At 38.8% G+C, this 18,243-nt stretch overlaps 1 protein-coding gene across 3 annotated transcripts in view; it reads right to left on the bottom strand.

The window, feature by feature from the left end:
- Positions 1–16,124, bottom strand: part of KLHL24 (kelch like family member 24) — a 42,042-nt gene extending 25,918 nt beyond the window's left edge. Inside the window, exons 1-5 of one of the 3 annotated variants that reach the window (XM_090274525.1) lie at positions 15,980–16,124; positions 12,651–12,749; positions 10,202–10,340; positions 8,538–8,596; positions 3,619–4,599 (exon numbers count right to left, since the gene is read on the bottom strand). In XM_090274525.1, coding sequence (XP_090130651.1) covers positions 3,619–4,538 — 920 coding nt within the window. In that variant the 5' untranslated portion in view covers positions 4,539–4,599; positions 8,538–8,596; positions 10,202–10,340; positions 12,651–12,749; positions 15,980–16,124. The remainder of the gene's footprint in view (positions 1–3,618; positions 4,600–8,537; positions 8,597–10,201; positions 10,341–12,650; positions 12,750–15,979) is intronic. The other 2 variants (XM_090274519.1, XM_090274533.1) reach the window with 2 other exon arrangements.
- Positions 16,125–18,243: the final 2,119 nt, after the last annotated feature.

Below are 18,243 nucleotides of genomic sequence, written 5' to 3'. Positions count from 1 at the left end.
TCTGGAGTTAATCTTTGCATTGCTAATGGTAAGATAATCAGATATCCTGTGTCTTCTAATATGATACATTACCTAGGATGAACTCTAGTCAAAAATATTTAACTGGTCTCCATTAAGCTGACACTTGTAGAGCCAACTTCTAGTTTCCAGAAACATGACTAAATGCAGTTAAATGACACCATAAGAAATCAACAAAACTAATACAGAAGGTGGAATATTTTCCTGGGCAACTTGCCTATCAACAAGTTAGAATCGTGAAAGAGAAACTGTGCTGAAATAAAGGAGATTTCACGGAAATAACCGGATGCAATTAGTGGTCCTAGATAGGATCCAGGTTCATTAAAGAACAGTTTGGGGAAGTATTAATATGAATTGGGTATTTAGATAATATTAAAGAATTATTAACTAAGTATGATGTTATTTTGCCTATGTTAAAATACATATATATATAATTAAAAAAAAAGAAACACTGGCTGCATGAATGAATGAATGAATACAGGAAGAATTCTGGGCTGGAGATAATAGGTTTGATAGTCAATAGCATGCATGGTAATTAAAACCATAAGGACAGATGAGATTGCCTAGGAAAGTGTATAAGGCAAGACAAAGAGGTGTGAACCAAAGGGACTAGCACTGTTTCCAAGACTAGCTACGGAAGCATCAAATTGAAAAAGAGCAGCTAGAGAAGTAAGAGGACCATGAGGAAAATGGTACTCCTCAGCTACAGGAGGAGTTTCCAGAGGAATTAAAGCAATCAGTAATGTCAAATCCTACAGAGAGATCAAGCTGGATGAAGACTGAGAGAAGTGTCTAACATATGACAAAGAGAAGGTCAGTGACGACCTGACTGAGAGGAGTTTCAGGAGGTGACTGGAGCAGAAGTCAGAGGAGTGAACTGCAGCTGAAGAAGCGGAGACATCACTCCCTTTCAAAGAAGTTTGGAGTTGCTCAGAAAGATGAGAACCTGTACAAACAATACACATTGTTCAGATAATTAAATTCCTAGTGATTGGTACTAATATGCAGTAACAAATAAGTGGAAGACAGAATATACGGGACAGAAGTTGATTGCACAGTTGTAAAATACAATATTGCTCTTACATTCCTCACATAATGCCTACATAAAATAAATAGCTGCCATTATGTGTATAATAGTCTGTACATTCAATATAACTATAGTTTGGATTTTTCTACATGGCTCCAAAAGAAAGGTGATATGGCAATCTTATATATAGATGTGTTTCACTGTATAAAATGGACTGGTTCCTTTAAAAATTCAAAGTAAATTTTTGTAAATCAAATAATGAAGTAAATCGAAAGTATTTATTATTTGACCTAATTAACCCTTAGGCTGCAATCTGATTTCATTCAGGTCACCTTTTTATAAATAATATTAATAATAAATGACTTAGTATTTTGATTTTAAAACATACATCCCTTGGTCCCTATTATAACCTCATGAGATATGCTGAATAGGTATTATTAGCCCCATTTGGCCCCAAGACTTTCTTCTGTTTGGAAAAATGTGTAATTTTCCTTGGAGGGATACCGTGTATCCAGAAAAGTTGTGGAACAGCCCCAAAGCTGTTTAGCTTTCTTAACACATTTAAGAACCTTGGTCTGTTCACATTCTTAAGCTCAGCCTGAGTCTTTTAACAGTCCTTAAAAAAAGGACAGGAACTTCAGTACATTTATAGAATAAAACTGTATTTTTTTTTGTCCTTTGTTAAATGACTAAGAGTAAAATATTTATATTTCTCTTCTATAAAACACTTTTAAAAACTAAAGTCAGCTGATTTTTTCCAGTTTTATTGAGATGTAATTGACATAAGTCAGCTGACTTTAAAAAGAATTTAACCATAATACAAGAAATATTACATTAATGTTTTTGTAATAATAGTTACTGAATATTATATATAATTTATAAAAAGTTCAGACTGTAAAGCACTGGGAGTTTTCTTAAAATGGATCAGACCTCACTAAACTATGTAAATAATAATAGCTAATAGTTTTTAAGCACTTTCTATGCTGAGTACATTAAGGATTACTGCATTTAATAGTTTCAATGACAAAACCTGTAAAGTACACACTATTTATCATCATTTTCATTTTACATATAAAGAAACAGATTAAATTTTGCTATATTCAAACTTATACCTGTAGATTTTAGACATGCTACCTCTCAATATGGTGAATTTAAATCACATTCCAAAACAGTAATAATCAAAACCAAAGTTAAAAATGTGGTTTGACAAACAAAATTCAAACAGACTCACAGATACAGAGAACAGATTCATGGTTGCCAGAGGGGAGAGGGGTTGGGGGACTGGGTGAGAAAGGTGAAGGAATTAAGAATTACAAATTGGTAGTTACAAAATAGTCATGGGATGTATAGTACGGCATAGGGAATATAGTCAATACTACTGTAATAACTATGTATGATGTCAGGTGGGTAATGGAAACATGGGGGCAGGGGGAACACTTAGTAAAGTATATGATTATCTAACCACTATGCTGTACATCTGAAACTAATACAGAATAATATTGAATGTAAACTATAATTAAAAAATAAAATTAAAAAATAAAAATATCAAAACCAAAAATGTGGTCTGAGAGCTATACTATAGTAAATTCATAGGAAAGGTGGAGATGGTATGGGAAAATAAAAATAAACACTAGTTTCACAACAATGTGAATATATATATATGTATTTTCTTTTTTTAATCATCACCTGAGGATATGTTTATGATTTTAGAGAGAGAGAAGGGGGGGGAAGGCAAGAGAAAGACAGACATCAATTTGTTGCCTCCCATATGTGCCCCAACCAGGGATCAAACCCACAACCTTTGGTATACTGGATGATGCTCCAACCGACTTAGCCACTTGACCAGGGCACAGTGTAAATATATTTAATAATATTGAATGGTACACTTATAATGATGATGTAATTTTATAATATCAATCTCAAACTGAAATTTTTTTTTATTATAAAATTACATCATCATTAGAGAATTTGGAAAATTTATGTTAAGGGGTAGGAATACTGTTATTTGTCTTCTTATAATTGGTTATGTCTGTAAAACACTCATATATTTTTAACTAATAAACTATAAAAAAAAAACAACTCTGTGCCTTAACAATAGAAGGGATAATATTATACAGTCACTTGCCATATCCGTGTCTGAGAACCTCAACATGAGATTGAATATATTTGGGGGTGAGAAAATATCTGAAGCCTGGGTTTCACATCTGAGAATCACTTTATGTAACTTACTTCACAAAGACCCTCCGAGAAGAAAAGTGGAATGTTTTGGGACCCTATGAAGGTTATGAGAAATCAGTAGAAATATGTGGAGACACACACAGTTGCAAAGACTCTTTGCAACAACCTCTGATAGCTCAGAACAATAACAAAAGATGCTGTTGTTGAATCTGGTCTTCACTGGGAGAGACATTCTAATGATTTACATAATCCAAAAGAAATCTTAATTATATATATCTACATGTGGACAATATATATAAATGACTACATTGAAATTACCTTCAGGATGTTTAAAAATATTTTTAAAATAGAAACTTCTGTTAATTATATTGTAGTTAATTTTAAAGTCTCCTCACCTTCGGGGCCTAGTCCTTGGGGACATCATTTCATTCCCAAGTATGTGGTACCGTCTTGCTTCATGCAACAACTGATAACACTCAGGAGAATTCTGGATCAATTGGTCCACCTCAACTGTTTGAACGAAGTAGTTGGGATGCAATAGAGGAAGTCTCACATGTGTCAGGAGCTCATGTAACAGTGGTCTTCTCAGATCAACAGCACGATAGACCCAACGCATGACGGCTTCAAAAACCATCTCCTCCTTACTAATAACAAGTTCATCACTACAAATATAGTCAATAAGTTCATCTTTGTCAAGCTCAAGAAATTCTTCATGTTGGGACACATCCTCAAACGTCTGTAATGCAAAATTCTTGCATTTTGTGAAGAGTGTTTTGAGTGAATGGGTATCAGCAAAGCGCTGGATTCCTAAGCAATTACAAGGATCAAGTTGCTCCTCCAAGAACTTGGCACATGCATCACGGAGAACACTGATCTGAAAGAGGCTTGATGTTTCAAAGAGATATTGTACATTCTCTGTAGTGATCTTCACCTTTCCAGTATAAACATACTGCAAAAAACATTCCATAGCTTCAGCTAAAATACCATTGATTTCAACCAACATTTCTCGGCTTTCCCTGTGGTCATTACAAAACATAGCTCTGAAGTAGCTACTACAGGCTGAGAGAACAGCTCTATGGCAAGGGAATTCTTTTCCTTCCACACAAATGATAACATCTGTGAATAAGCGGCTATCTCGGAATTCATTAAATATTTGGAGTATATTTTCAGCATGGGATGATCCTGAAGAGAAGTCAAAAAACTCATGGCCTGTCAGAGATTTTGGGTCCATTTCAAAAACTTTACGCTTAGTTGCTGGGGAATCACGCACCCCGAGATCCTCTCTGTTTAGTCTTCGCCCCAATATTAGGACCATTGTTACATCAGTTGACTATATAATTGCTGAGAAATGACTGTTAGGGATCTTATTTATGTGGCTAAAAAAAAAAAAAAAGTGAAAACATTTCAATGAGTAAAAAATTCAGAATTCAAATTACATAATTTCATTTTGATGTAATGCTACAATAAAATTGCATAATATATTTCATATAGGGTATAGAGCACTATTTTGTTTTAATAAAAATTGCTTTTTCACAATCAGAATTTGCAATAGTACTCCTTAACTCCCCAGCTGAAAGGATACCATGTACTTTGTGAATTACTAATAACCTCTGTCTCCCTTTCTATACACCTGGGCTTCATCCACTGACTGTAGAGGTAAGTCAGAATACTGTAAGACAGAATTTGACTACATTCAGAATCCAAATGTAAGTGTATATTATCTTGATATAGTGCTGCTAGAGAGGAATTCAATTATATCTATCAATGGCCTTTAAAAATCTGTATATTGTTTGACCAGCAAGTTCCTTTCTAGAAATTCCAAAGAGATAATCAGGATATGTAGAAAGATTTATCTACAGAGATGCTCAATGATGTTTTAACAAAAAATACTTATAACAACCTAAATGCCTTATAAGAGGCGGTTAGTAAAACCAAAGTACATCTTAAGGATGGAACACAGTCTATGCAGCCATTAAAAATTATGTTGACTATTTAATGACAAGGGGAAGTATTAACCAAATAGTAAGTGAAAAAGCAGATCATAAAATATATGCTAAGGAAATAGAAAAATTTACGTATCAGTGCATCTAGGGATAGGAAAAAGGAGGTACATGTGTCAAAATATTAAGTGATTTGTTTATTTTCTGTTTTTTCTCTATTTTCTCATAAATTTCCACTATAAATAGGTAGTATTTTGTTTTTAAACCTCCCTCAAAAGTGACTATGAATAGGTAACTAATGGATTGAGGCACTGGGCTATAGTTATCAATTAAATTTTGATTTTTAAAAGGTTCTTCTACTCGCTTTTCCACATTTCCTTTAGTTGATATACAATCCAAAATGTACTGGTAATTGATTTACGAGCTCTCACAGTAACTGTCACTTATTTTCACGCTCTCAGATTCTCATACACAATTGCTTCTAAAGGTCCCAGCTTCCTCCTGAAATATTTCAACAGCTAGATATCCAGGCCTAACTATGGTAGCAAGAAGAAGGCTTAACATTACAGAAAACAGTATAGAAGTTCCTCAAAAAATTAAAAATAGAACTATTACATGACCCAGCAATTCCACTTTTGGGTATGTATCTGAAGAAATACAAAACACTAATTAGAAAAGATATATGCACCCCTATGTTCACGCAGCATTACTTACAGTAGGATTTCCCTTTTGGATAAAAGGGGACAAGTTTTCTTACATACATGAAAAGATACTCTGTATTCATCAGAGAAGGAACACTCTGACTCCAAAAAACCTCCGCTGCCTTGCGGCATACCTCTTCAGGGGAAAGGCTAAGGGAGTAAACCCCGACAGAAAATCCGGAGCCGGAGTCCCTAAGGCGGTTTGACGTTGTAGTCAACACCGGCAACTCCTGCGGCGCAGCTGAAGCCAAGCTGTATTGACTCCGTCTTTCCCTTGGACCCTTCAGCTGCGAAGAGAGGGGGGGTCTGCTGCATGGGCAACAGCAGACCCTCCATATCACCCTGCCCAGGCTCTGTAGCTTCAGCTTCACTGGAGAGGACACTCCAGCGTCATCGCAAGATGTCGATTCAACACGGGAGGAGACAGATACCGTGTCACTCCCGAGTCGGACTGCACAGCCATTCTCGGCGGTGCAGATAGACTCTTAAGAAGCTACACCATCGTCTCTCGAGACGGACGGCTGCCGACGACTCTGTATTCAATAATCTTACTGTTATCTGGTATCTTACTATACCTCATAAATTTGGGGGTAGCATATTGAGTGAGTTAAGTATTAATGTACGGCTGCTTAAAACTTGTGTTCTTTCTTGGGGGAACATGTCCACACCTTTCCCTTCTCCCTCTTCTTCCCCCACAGGCGTGCATCTCCTAGACTCTAGGGGACCCCACTGAGACTGGCAACCAGGGGAGCAATGGGGAGCGGCAGCTCGTCCCACGCTAACCCCCAGAACCCGTCTCCAAAACCCCCTTTTCTCTGACTTTCCGGCAAGCTGACAGCAGCCCAGCCTTGGCTCACTTCTTTCACAGTGACTTATTTTTCAGTGAGCCAGAGCAGCCCTCCACGTTGGCTCACTGCATTCCTGTAACATTTTTAGAGAGTCAAAGCAGCCCCGCCTGGGCTCTCTCCTGTTGCTACTTCTGTCCTAAGCCCTTTCTTGTTTCACTGTCCCTTTAATAAACATACTTTCAAAAAAACGAAAAAGAGAAAAACCCCTTATTCTTATAGTTGGTTCTTTAATTACTGACCTACAAGAGGTTTTCCACTTCTTTCACCCAATGTAAAACCGAGAATCCTAGATTAGAACAACTATAAAATCACCTGCTATTATAAACTATTCAATAGCAACAAGATACTTGTTTACTGCTTTGTTTGTAAGAAAGACTATCTCTTAGATTGGGGCTGTTTCCTTCCAAGCAGCTTTGGCTTGGTTTTTTGGACATCCTCACTTTCTCTAGACTTTCTGAGAACTCTCCCGTTAATCAGCCTCCACAAAGTGAGAAATATTTAACATTGGGTTGGCCAAAAAATTTCATTTGCTTTTTTCTGTAAGATGCTCTAGTAGCACTTAGTCGTCTTTAACTTCATTCAAAACAGTTCTGTTAGATTGTATTGTGACAGCTGTCATATTAGCATGCATTAAAAAAGAAAACTTATGAAAATTGGTGAAGTTTTGTGTAGCCATTTTGATATTGAAGATGGAAGAAAATAAGCAACATTTTTGGCATACTATGCTTTATTACTTCAAGAAAGGTAAAAACACAGCTGACATGCAAAAAAAGCAAATGATTTGTGCAGTGTATGGAGAAGATGCTGTGACTGAACAAGTCAAAAGTGGTTTGTTAAGTTTCATGCTACAGATTTCTCGCTGGATGATGCTCCACGGTCAGGCAGACCAGTTGAAGTTGATAGTGATCAAATCGAGACATTAATTAAGAACAATTAATGTTATACCATGTGGGAGATAACTGCCATGTGCAAAATATCCAAATCATAAGGTTATTGGTGAAGATAAAAAATGTGCCTTTTATTTCACGAAAAAACCTAAACAAACTTTTCGGCCAACCCAATGTAAACTCTTCCGATTGATGAAGGGGTAGGTAAACGATTTGCATGGGAGTGTCTTAAAAATATGAGATACATTTTAAAGTTTATTTTTTGGGCCTCCTGATGTAACTTACTAGCCTTTGTTTTCCCGTTTTATAAATTCAAGCATTTTAATTACTAATGGAAAAAGTAAGCAACTAAGTAGGCATCTCTGGACAAAACAAGAGGAAAATGTTTGTTCCAAGGAAATATAATTACTGAAAGTTCTAGCTAGATAAGTTAGTGGATGCAAGGGTGATCAGACTGTCATGTCCATGACTGACTGCCCAAGCCACAAGATTTGTCTAGAAAAGCTGGTAACTCTTTTACTCCCTTATTTCCTCAGGAGCTTTATTCCGGGAGCGACACTATCACTTGAAAGGAAGACTTTTCTTAACAGAACTCATAAATGTTGTACACCTAGTTTCTGGTTGTTAAGTGGATTTAAAATGACATGTTTTTGATGTATGTCCCAGAAAAATGAATGGAGATAACTTATTTTAGTGTCTCCCAGACTTGAGAAAAATGCTGAAGCAGGACTGAGACTCCCAGGAAGAAGAAAGGGTGGGTAAATACTCTATCTGGTAACAGAAATGACTGTGACACTATCTTCCATTATCATCTTGAGGATGGAATTGTTCCCTATGACTCGAACTGACCTAAGTGACCCCTGATTAAAGAAAGTATAATGGTTTACATTCTTAAATAACAATGTTTAGATAGTTTATAAATATTATAAATATAATACCTTTTTTGCATTTGCTTAATCAAAGCTTCAAAATATTTGTCCTGTTTTATTTTCCACACCTAAAATAAATGGAGAACAGCAACATATGAATCAGATACAACTTACTTCATGTATAGCTGGTATTCTTTATTGTACTAATACATTGAAAAATGTTTTTAGTAGATTTAGGTTTCCAACTGGAAGTTTACTTTTGCATACAAAATCATTATTTGAATAACAATTCTTTAAGGCAAATATTTTTATGCTATTTTAACATACAAATTAGTTTCATTATTTATCAACTTCTTTACTTGACAATTATATCCTGCAATAAGTTTTCTTAAGTGAAAGATGAGTAAATACTCACATCAATGGCATGCTAATAGTTACACTGAGATGAGGAAAATACATATCCTGTGATAATTCTGCATTGTATATTTGAAGAATGTTTGGTAATTGATATTACCTCTGAGTCTGGAGCCATTATATAATTGAGTTGGTCTATTAATATTACCAAAAGCAAACCGTTTAGTCACTATGTATTATATAACCACGGAATCAATGTCAGAAAACCTCGAGTATTCTGGGTAATTCAGGAAAATAATTTCATTTTTAATTGATAGTTATGTAGATTATCCATACAGAATCTCCAAGCTTATGAAATAATTATTTTAACCTTTTAATATGTAAATGCATATTTCTGCTCTCTTGAAACTCATACAGACGTAGTACCTATAGAAACCACTTATTCAGCATAACATCCCCCCTCCTTTTTTTTTGATAGAAGGGGAGGAGAGGAATGCTTAAGAGAAAATTCTAGCACTTTGAACTGTGCACAGAATAGCAATAGTATTTAAACACAAATGGTCCTCGTTTCTGGCCCAGAGAAATAGAGCTCATAAATTCTGAAGTCCAAGCTATGGACTACTGATTATTTTCTATAGATACTCACAAACACACACCTCTATACCCTGATTATATGTTAACTGTGAGGTGAATGTTACCTTGCATGCTTCTTTACATGTAAAACTCAGTCTAACTTTCGTGTTCCTTTAATATTTCATCTTGGTCTAATCAGGGGATTGTTAATGCTAGCTTAGCACTTCTTCCCAATGGACAACAGATTCTGAGCCAACACAGGGATTCAGGTCAATTCAATAAGTATTTATAGATAGCTTACTCTGTCACAGGAATCACAAATATTGGACTCAGATCCAATTTTAGATTCTGTGGGTTTGGCTAAAGTAAGAACCAGACAAGAACTCCTAGAATATATTAAAATTGACTCAAATTCTCAGTGTTTTTCTAGCAGAAAACACAGGTGCAAATTGGAATAGATTCTCTCACAACTGATCTGGTCTAGAATTATACCTTAAGCCAGTGATTTTCAACTGGTGTGCCACAAGAATTTTTAAAACATGCAATATCTGACTATTTGGTTAGGGGCACTGATTTCTTTTCCATTAGATTGTCAAATTTAAAAAAATGACAAGAGCCAACACAACAATAGTCATCTGATGTGAATGAATCAAAATTATACCTATTTTTTTTTATCAGATAGGCAAAATATATACATTTTTGGTGTGCTGCAGAATTTTAGTAATTAGTTTATGTGTGCCTGAAGGTGTAGAAGTGTGAAGCAATTCACCTGGGCATTGCCTGTGGGTTTTTTAGCTAATACTTACCAGTCTAATAGGTAGTAAGGGCAAGAGACAGAGGAGGTCAGCATACAAAGTCCAAAGAAGATATATACTATGTATCAGAATTGATCTAGAGTGTAGATGTACTGCAACCAAGCTTATTTTTCCCTTAGAATGCAGAAATCTATACAAAGAAAAAAGTTACAATCAGCTTCAAAGTATAAAGAGGGGGTTTATAAAGACTTACAAATACCAGGAAGCCAAGGAAACCAATATTTTGACTAACAAGGTCCCTACAACATGCAGTAGTGAATTGCCACATGCTATGCTCTACACAACTGAATTTTTTCAGATTTAACCTGGAGTAAATAACACAGCAGACACACAAAAAGACTAACCAAGAAGAGGTTTATCTTTAAAGATACATAGTAACTCAAAAGAAGGAAGGAAACTGCAACATAATATGAAATCCATTATTTAAAAATAACTAGAAAATTATATTTAACATAGTACTATGTAAAACCAAGGAATTTTTAATAAATTTCAGATATTTTCATCCCATTTTCTCAAAAGCTAATTTATTTATGCCATTATATGTAATAATCACTTTTTAAAAATTATAAAATTACACTTCCCAACTTAAAGCTTTACTCTTTCAGCAGTGGTTCCTGATCCAAGTTTTACACATGTGATATTTAAAGTCCAGTCTGCAAGCTGCTATTTTCAACATTTCTAATTTCTTTATAGAACCACCAAGAACATATTTACCCACTTAAGATATCAGAAACCAACTAAAACCTGAAATTTCTGTCTAGAATTACAGCAACTACTGAATATCCTTTGTTTACTAGAAAGTCAAATGGTCAATACATTATGACTTTGATTAATGAGAGGAAGAGAAATAAGAGGTATCTGATGATGAAAAACTTAAGAGCGCTTAAACATCAGACCAAACCACATGGTTCTATAAGTAAAAAAGAATACTATCTTTTCCCAAATCACAGAATGAAAAACACTGAATTTTTCCACTTACTGTTTCTCTCCCTGGCCTTAAAGTTTTTGGTTACTAGTATTCCACAAAGGAAGAAAAATAAATCATTAATCATCAGACATCATACCTGGTATTAAGCTGTCCTATTGAGCCTACTCATGCTTCTCACTAGACTTGACATGTAAACTTAAATTCATTGGTTTTATCCCACTAACATGTTTCTTTTAGGTATTTAATGCATTGTTTTATTTTAAAATCGAAAGACCTATAGATATATATTATAGTTATGCTTTCTGTTAGCAAAATTGTTTGTTTCTCTTATCAGAATTAGTTAAATGTACAAGGACACTATTGTTGCTCTACCACTTGAACAAATTTGAGATCTAGTATTTTAGATCACTTCTCTATGTATAAAAGTGTTTGTAAGCCAAGTGGTTTTTATTTACTTTAGTGGTGACACAAATTATTTACAAAAATAAAATTTAGAAACCACTGAATAAAAGCCTAATTTAAACACCAATTTAATAGACTTTAAGATGTGCCAAAATCTGAAAAACTATAGGCCTTATGTAAATTTAAGCAGAGTGACAAACTAATCAATTTTTAAGTTAGTTTAGCTATTGTTTTTAATAGAATAGGATCTTAAAAAGTATATACAAAAATAACTGCAGTTACTTATTTAATAAATGGTATTTATTTTTCACAGGATTAACCTTTTGGTTTTAATGAAAGTACAGAAAACAAGGAAGTTAAAATAAAGATTTTTTAAAAAAGCATTAAGGTTTTAGTAATTTGGACAAAAGCCAAGCAAGTTTAAATTAAAGCTGACAGTCAACCCTAACTTTAAAAAAAAAAAAAAAGGTGGTATTTACTTTTAGAGAGGAGAAAGGAGAGAGAGAGGGAGCGAAACATGCAAGAGATATATAGATCGGTTGCCTCTCATGCACCCCCAACTGGGGACCTAGCCTACAATCCAGGTGTGTGCCCTGACTGGGAATCAAACCAGTGGCCTTTTGATTCTCAAGCCAGAGCTCAAGCCACTGAGCCACATGAGCCAGGGCTCAGCCCTAACTTTTAATTTTTATCCTACCGGAGGATGTGCTTATTGATTTTAGAGAGAGATGAAGAGAGGGAGAGAAACATGGATCGGTTTCCTCTCATACACGCCCCTATCCGGGACCAACCTGAACCCAAAACACAGGCATGTGCCCTGATCAGTACTCCAAACAACCACCTTTCAGTTTGCAGAGATGGGATGCCCAGCCAACCAGCCACACTGGCCAGGGCCCTAATTCACTTTAAAAATATTTATTTATTTATTTTTATTAAATTTATTGGGATGACACTGGTTAATAGGATCATATAGGTTTTAAGTATACCTTTCTATGGTACATGATCTATATATTGCATCGTGTACCAACCACCCAAAGTCCCATCCATCACCTTCAGACACCATATATTGGGCCCCGTTTACCCTTTACTCCCCCCCTCCATCCGGCTTACCTCTGGTAACCACTACACTGTTGCCTGTATCTATGAGTATTCAGTTTTACATTCCACATATGAGTGAAATCATATGGTTCAGAACACTATTTCTTCTTCCTGTGTAGAGAGGAAGTCACAGGCTTTGTCTGGATAAACAGTCTTTTGAATGGTGGTTTTATTTTTTTAAGAAGGTTTGCCATTTTGTACTTAAGATAGGTTCATAGCCCTGAATGCACATGTGAGGAGGAGTCTGGAGTCACAGAAGCTGCTCTTTCTGCTGCAGCCATCTCCACTTCAATTTAAAAATACATTAAATTTTCACTTGAAAATTAAACCATATCTGTGATATCACCAAAGAGATTCAAGTTGCAGGCAAGTAGAATGTCAAGTGCCTTGCAACTGTATGTCTTCCCAATAAGACAGTCTTACAGATTTAGAGACTTTTTTGTTGGTTATGTTACATAAATTAACATGTGTTTTCTGTTTTCAAAGGGCATAAGCCTATGACCGCATTACCTGAGTGATTGTCTGTACGCATAAGCCTCACTTAATCCTCCCTGCAGCGCTGCCTCCGGAGACTCAACAGTTTGGCTGAACTAAATGGCTGAGTTGGTGAAGAATGGGGTGGTCTGTGGGCTTCACTTTAAAACTGAATTCTCTTTTCTATCCTAATGGCTTGGACAGAAAGGGCCCAGAGGTCTGAGAGGGGGGAAACATAAACTATTTCCCTCAGCCCAAACTAAATAAAATGGGCAAAAGGGTTTTGGACAGGAGAGATGTGCCTAGCACACCTTCCTCCAAAGAAGCCCTTTTTTTTTTTTTTTCTCCTAATGTGGAACATTGAAAAATTAATCCCTGCCTTTTGCCACCTAGTAGTTATGGATTGAATGATGCTTTTTAACCCTTTTTGCCAAATCTGTTGCCCCCAGAACACAACAAGGATGCCAGCCTGCTAAACCAAGCACGCCGTTGTCCGGAGACAGCCAACTGACCTGGAGTCTGCACAATCCTTCCCCATGTGGGAAGGCCACCCTCCCCTCCACACCCCCACTGTTATTAGGGATTTCTGGACCCAAGGGTAGGTAGGACGACGACCATGTCCAGCTTGAAGCAGCTAGAGGAGCTTGAGACCTTCGCCCATTGTCCTTTACAAGATTACAAAGGGTCTTAATATCTGAGAGGGAGGGATAGTTATTTTTTACGAACCATGGGTATGGACTTGGGGGGGGGTGCTGGGGGAGGGAGATACTGGGTGGAGGGGAGTAAAGGGGAAAAAATTGGAACTACTGTAACAACATAATCAATAAAATATACTTAAAAAAAAAAAGATTAAGAGGCTTAGCCTCAGGACAAATTCCAAGGAGTCAAAAAAAAAAAAAAAAAATACATTAAAATGCCTAACCATTGAGAACTGTTCATAGTCACTTCCTGCCTCACCCAGGCGGCTCAATCAACGTCCTACAGAAATGCACTGTTTTGGGTCAATCCTTACAAATCGATAAGAAAGAAAACCTGATAATACCCAAGTACTCTATTTCCACAATCTCCTCATGGGATCAGGAAAACCGCATCTTCAACACACTATCGCTAAACTGATCGTTTTTGTAGATTTTTAGTCACATTAAGTTACAAGATTAAAACAAGATATTTGCAATTCACTGTCACAAATACATAGAAGAGTGAGCTATAATTCCGCAAAGAAAACACTTCATCCAAACCGAGGTATTGAAGAATCTAACTTTTAGGAGTATATCCTCAAAGGGTATCTGATTTTTTCCTACACCTTGGTCGACAGCAGGCAATTTTAAATCTGTATTACATACATAATAAAAATTTGCCTCAGCTGGTGGACATAAACAGTCTGTATTTGCAAATACTAAAACGTGATTTTTTAAATACCGCTCAAGGGTGCAAGAGATTATTCATTAAAATCCACTAAACTAGCTATGCATAGACACTGCCTCAGGGATGACTGGGGCACCCTAAAATATGGCGTTAAGATCTTTACTTAGCTTTTTAAACCTTGTTTACAGAACCATCAAGAACAAATTCGCAACAGAACTTCCTTCGCACTATTCTGGCACATAAGACGACACCACTTAAACGGGGCTAATTCTGCGGTCCTCGAGGGCGGGCCGCAGCTGCGGTTCCCTGAGGGCACAGAGCTGGCCCAAGGTTCTGGCAGGAGCCGCGAGGCTCCCTCGGGGGCTACAGGGACTTCGGCCGGCGCCGGGGTCCTTCCGTGCGGGAGCGCGCCCCGCCGGCTCCATTCGGGCCACAGTTGCAGGAGAGCGCAGGGCGCGCGCCGTCGCGCGTCCTCCAGATCACCTTCAAGGGGGCGGGGAAGAAGTGCCTGGGCGGGACCACCTAGCGACAAGACAGCCGCCAATAAACACACGGAACTCGTTCCGCAGCCCCCGCCCCGCAAGCTGCCGCGGCCACCCAATCCCGGTCGTGTTAACAGTCCGCACACAGAAAGTGCAGAACTTGGGGGCGGGGAAATAAGGAACTAAATTAAGAAACCAAATCCTGGAGCAGTAGGAAGGTGGGGAGGTTAGGCGGAGAGTCCGCCGGCGGAACGCCCGCAACCCCGCCCGCCACCATTCCCCAGGGACAGTCCTCCAGGCCCGGGTTCTCGGCGCGAGCCCCGCCGCGATCCGTGGTAAACAAAGGCTCGCGGGGGGTAGGGGCGGGGGTAACGGTCAGGTGACAGTGCCGAGCACATTTCGCAACTGCTTTAATGGATCTTGTCCGGCTCGTAGCCTGAGGACCCACCTGGACCCCGTCAGCCGTCCCCAACAGACAACGGTCGCCCCCACCAAACGGGAAGGCTTGATCTATGGCCTTTATATTCTCAGTGCTTCCTTCGATTAAAAAGAGCAGCTTGCCGTTCGAAGCCCATCGGCAACATGCGAGACCTGTCTCCCTAGCCTCGTCCGCCAGCTGCTCCCGCGCTCGAGGCGACCGGGTGACCCGCACCTGCTACCCCCAGCCCTGGCGGCCTTGCCCCTTCCAACCCATCCCCCCGGGGCGCGTCAGCGGGGCCGCGGTTCCGGGGCGGCAGTTCCAGGAGGCGGGGGTGTCCTTCCTTCAGGACTGTCGTTAACGAGCCGGGGCTGAAGACCCCCAGGGAAGCCCTGCAGACCGCTCTCCCCAGACAGGGGCCCTGCAACCCCAACCGCGATCTCTTCTGAGACTCCCCTTGTCTGGCTCCGAGAGGCCGGCCGCCGCTGGCTTCCCTCTTGCAGACAGACAACCCCGTGTTCGTGACCTCGGTCGCCCCTCCGCCCTGATTCTGGCCGGTTCCTCGCTTTTCGGCCGGTCCCAGAGCTGTCATCCCGGGGTACCTGTCGGCGAAGGCTGGAAGCGGCCAGCAGCAGTGGCCAGTAGCGGCTGCTCCGCGGTCCGTTAGCGGCTGGCGGCGCAGCTCTCCTTTCAGCCCGGAGACTCTTCCAGCCACCAGTCTCTGCCGCAGCTCACAACAAAGGAAACATGTGACCTTGCGGGCCAAAACACTGAGCGTCACCGATCCTCGGCCAATGCGAGTGGGCTTCCCAACCCCGGGGCATCCTGGGAAATGTAGTTCCTACTTTGGCGGCGACCGTAGAGGCCCCTTGGGTCCCCCGCTGTAGAGCGATGTCGGGTGCAAGAGTGACGAGACCCAATCCAGGGGCTGCTGATTCGGAAATACTTTGTTTTAGTTAGAGGCGGCTTAAGGAAATGCATTCATTTTAGGAACCTAGTGAGAAACCTGTGTGGTAAGTTTATTGCCACGTCCAAGACAAAAGCACATTTCGGTGAAGTCACAGAACCTTGGAGTTTGGGATGAGGCTTAGAGATCTTTTTAATTTGACCCCTTGATACCCAATTGTGAAATCTGAGGACCTGAGAGGTGAAAGCAACTAGAACCTTCGCTGCTAGACGGCTCAGGGAAACCATCTTTCTATGTAAATATGTTACTGTCAGCTGGATTAAATCCTGGGTTACCTTTTTATCTTAGACGCACATGCAAGTCAAAATGGTTGCAAATCCCTATTTTCCAAGACAGATAGGTTCGTCAAAGAACATTCTTTTATCTTTCTGTTTCTGCAGAATTTTTTTTTTCAAGGATGTATGATATACCTTCTGACTTTCAAACATTGAACTAGTTTTTGGTTTCTGATATCACAGTTATAGCTTCTCTCTCTTCTATTCTTTATGAATACAGTCATGCCTTTATTAAATTAGGTTGTGTTGCAATGATCAGAGGTGTATATAATATAGAAGACTGGTATCCAGTCCTCTTAAACATGCTTTTTAGGCTTCTTTTCCATCTCTTATTAAAAATGAAAATGCCTGAAATTTATTGAGTTCCTACTAAGCTCCAGACTCTGTGCTAGGCATGATATATATCTATATCTATCTATCTATATCTATCTATCTATCTATATATATTCGTAATAATTCAGCAAGATAGGTGGTATTATCCCATTTAACAAGTGAAGAAACTAAGCCACATAGAGGATAATCAGCCCCAGGTCACTCAGTTATTAAATGGTGAAACTGAAGTTCACATATACATTTTAAAAAACTTGTGTTTACATTAATGTAGGTACACAATTATCTTTCTAAATAGTTTATTTACAAATTTAAATATTACAGTAGTAATAGTAGTGCAATGGCAGTTGCATCTCCCACATTTCCCCTTCCTGATTCCCTGAAAGCAACCACTTTCAATGATTTGAACTATTCTGATTCTTATCTCTATTTCCATATAGTGTATGGCTATTTTTTATGAAGGCAGTTGTCACCCCCATGCCCCCATCTTTCCAATATTATAATTTTGGGTTAAATAATTATATAATGTTTATGATATTAAGACTACTTATTATTCAATGCTGAGCCAGAGTATATAATTTCTTTTCTTGCACGAATTTTTGTTTTTCCATAAATAACTAAGCACTGATGGGTCCTCACGGCCTTAGTAAATCTCGACTCCCTGGCAGTGCATACAGGTGTTTCCTGATGCACTTTAGGGTCTATATCTGCAGTCTAAACACCATTATCAATAAACTGCCCACATATGCCCAAAGGACTCACTTTATCTCCAGGCCATTCCCATTCATGTCCTCTCCCCATGCCTCATATGCCCCCTCCTTCCCTCAGCCCATTCACTAGACTAGCTCCTGTTCTTCCTTCCAGGAGTCAGTGTGGGGGTCCTCTCTCCTGGGAGGCCCTCTTTTCCTCCCAATTTTCCTCTGGGCTAGGCATCTCCCCTGTGTCTTCTAGCACACTGTCCTTACGTGCTTCCCAGCAGTCATCATGCAATTGTCCATGTTTATCTACATGCCTTTCCCAACTGAGATCCCTGAGGTCAGGGATCATGTCTTACCCATTTTGTTTGTTATATATTGACTGATTTTTTAGAGAGAAAGGAAGGGAAAGAGACAGGGAGAGAAACACTGATTTGTTGTTCCACCTATTTATGCATTCACTGTTTGATTCTCGAATGTGCCCTAACTGGGGATGTCGAATCTGAAACCTTGGTGCATCGGGACCATGCTCCAAACCAACTGAACTACTCAGCTGGGGCCTTCGTTTTGTATCATAGTGCACCTAGTCGATGTTCAGT

Source organism: Furipterus horrens, unplaced genomic scaffold, assembly GCF_987537825.1.
Source record: "Furipterus horrens unplaced genomic scaffold, mFurHor1.1.pri manual_scaffold_1, whole genome shotgun sequence".
NCBI lineage: Eukaryota > Metazoa > Chordata > Mammalia > Chiroptera > Furipteridae > Furipterus > Furipterus horrens.
The sequence above is the reverse complement of the archived record's forward strand: the minus strand, read 5'-3'. Positions and strand labels throughout refer to the sequence as shown.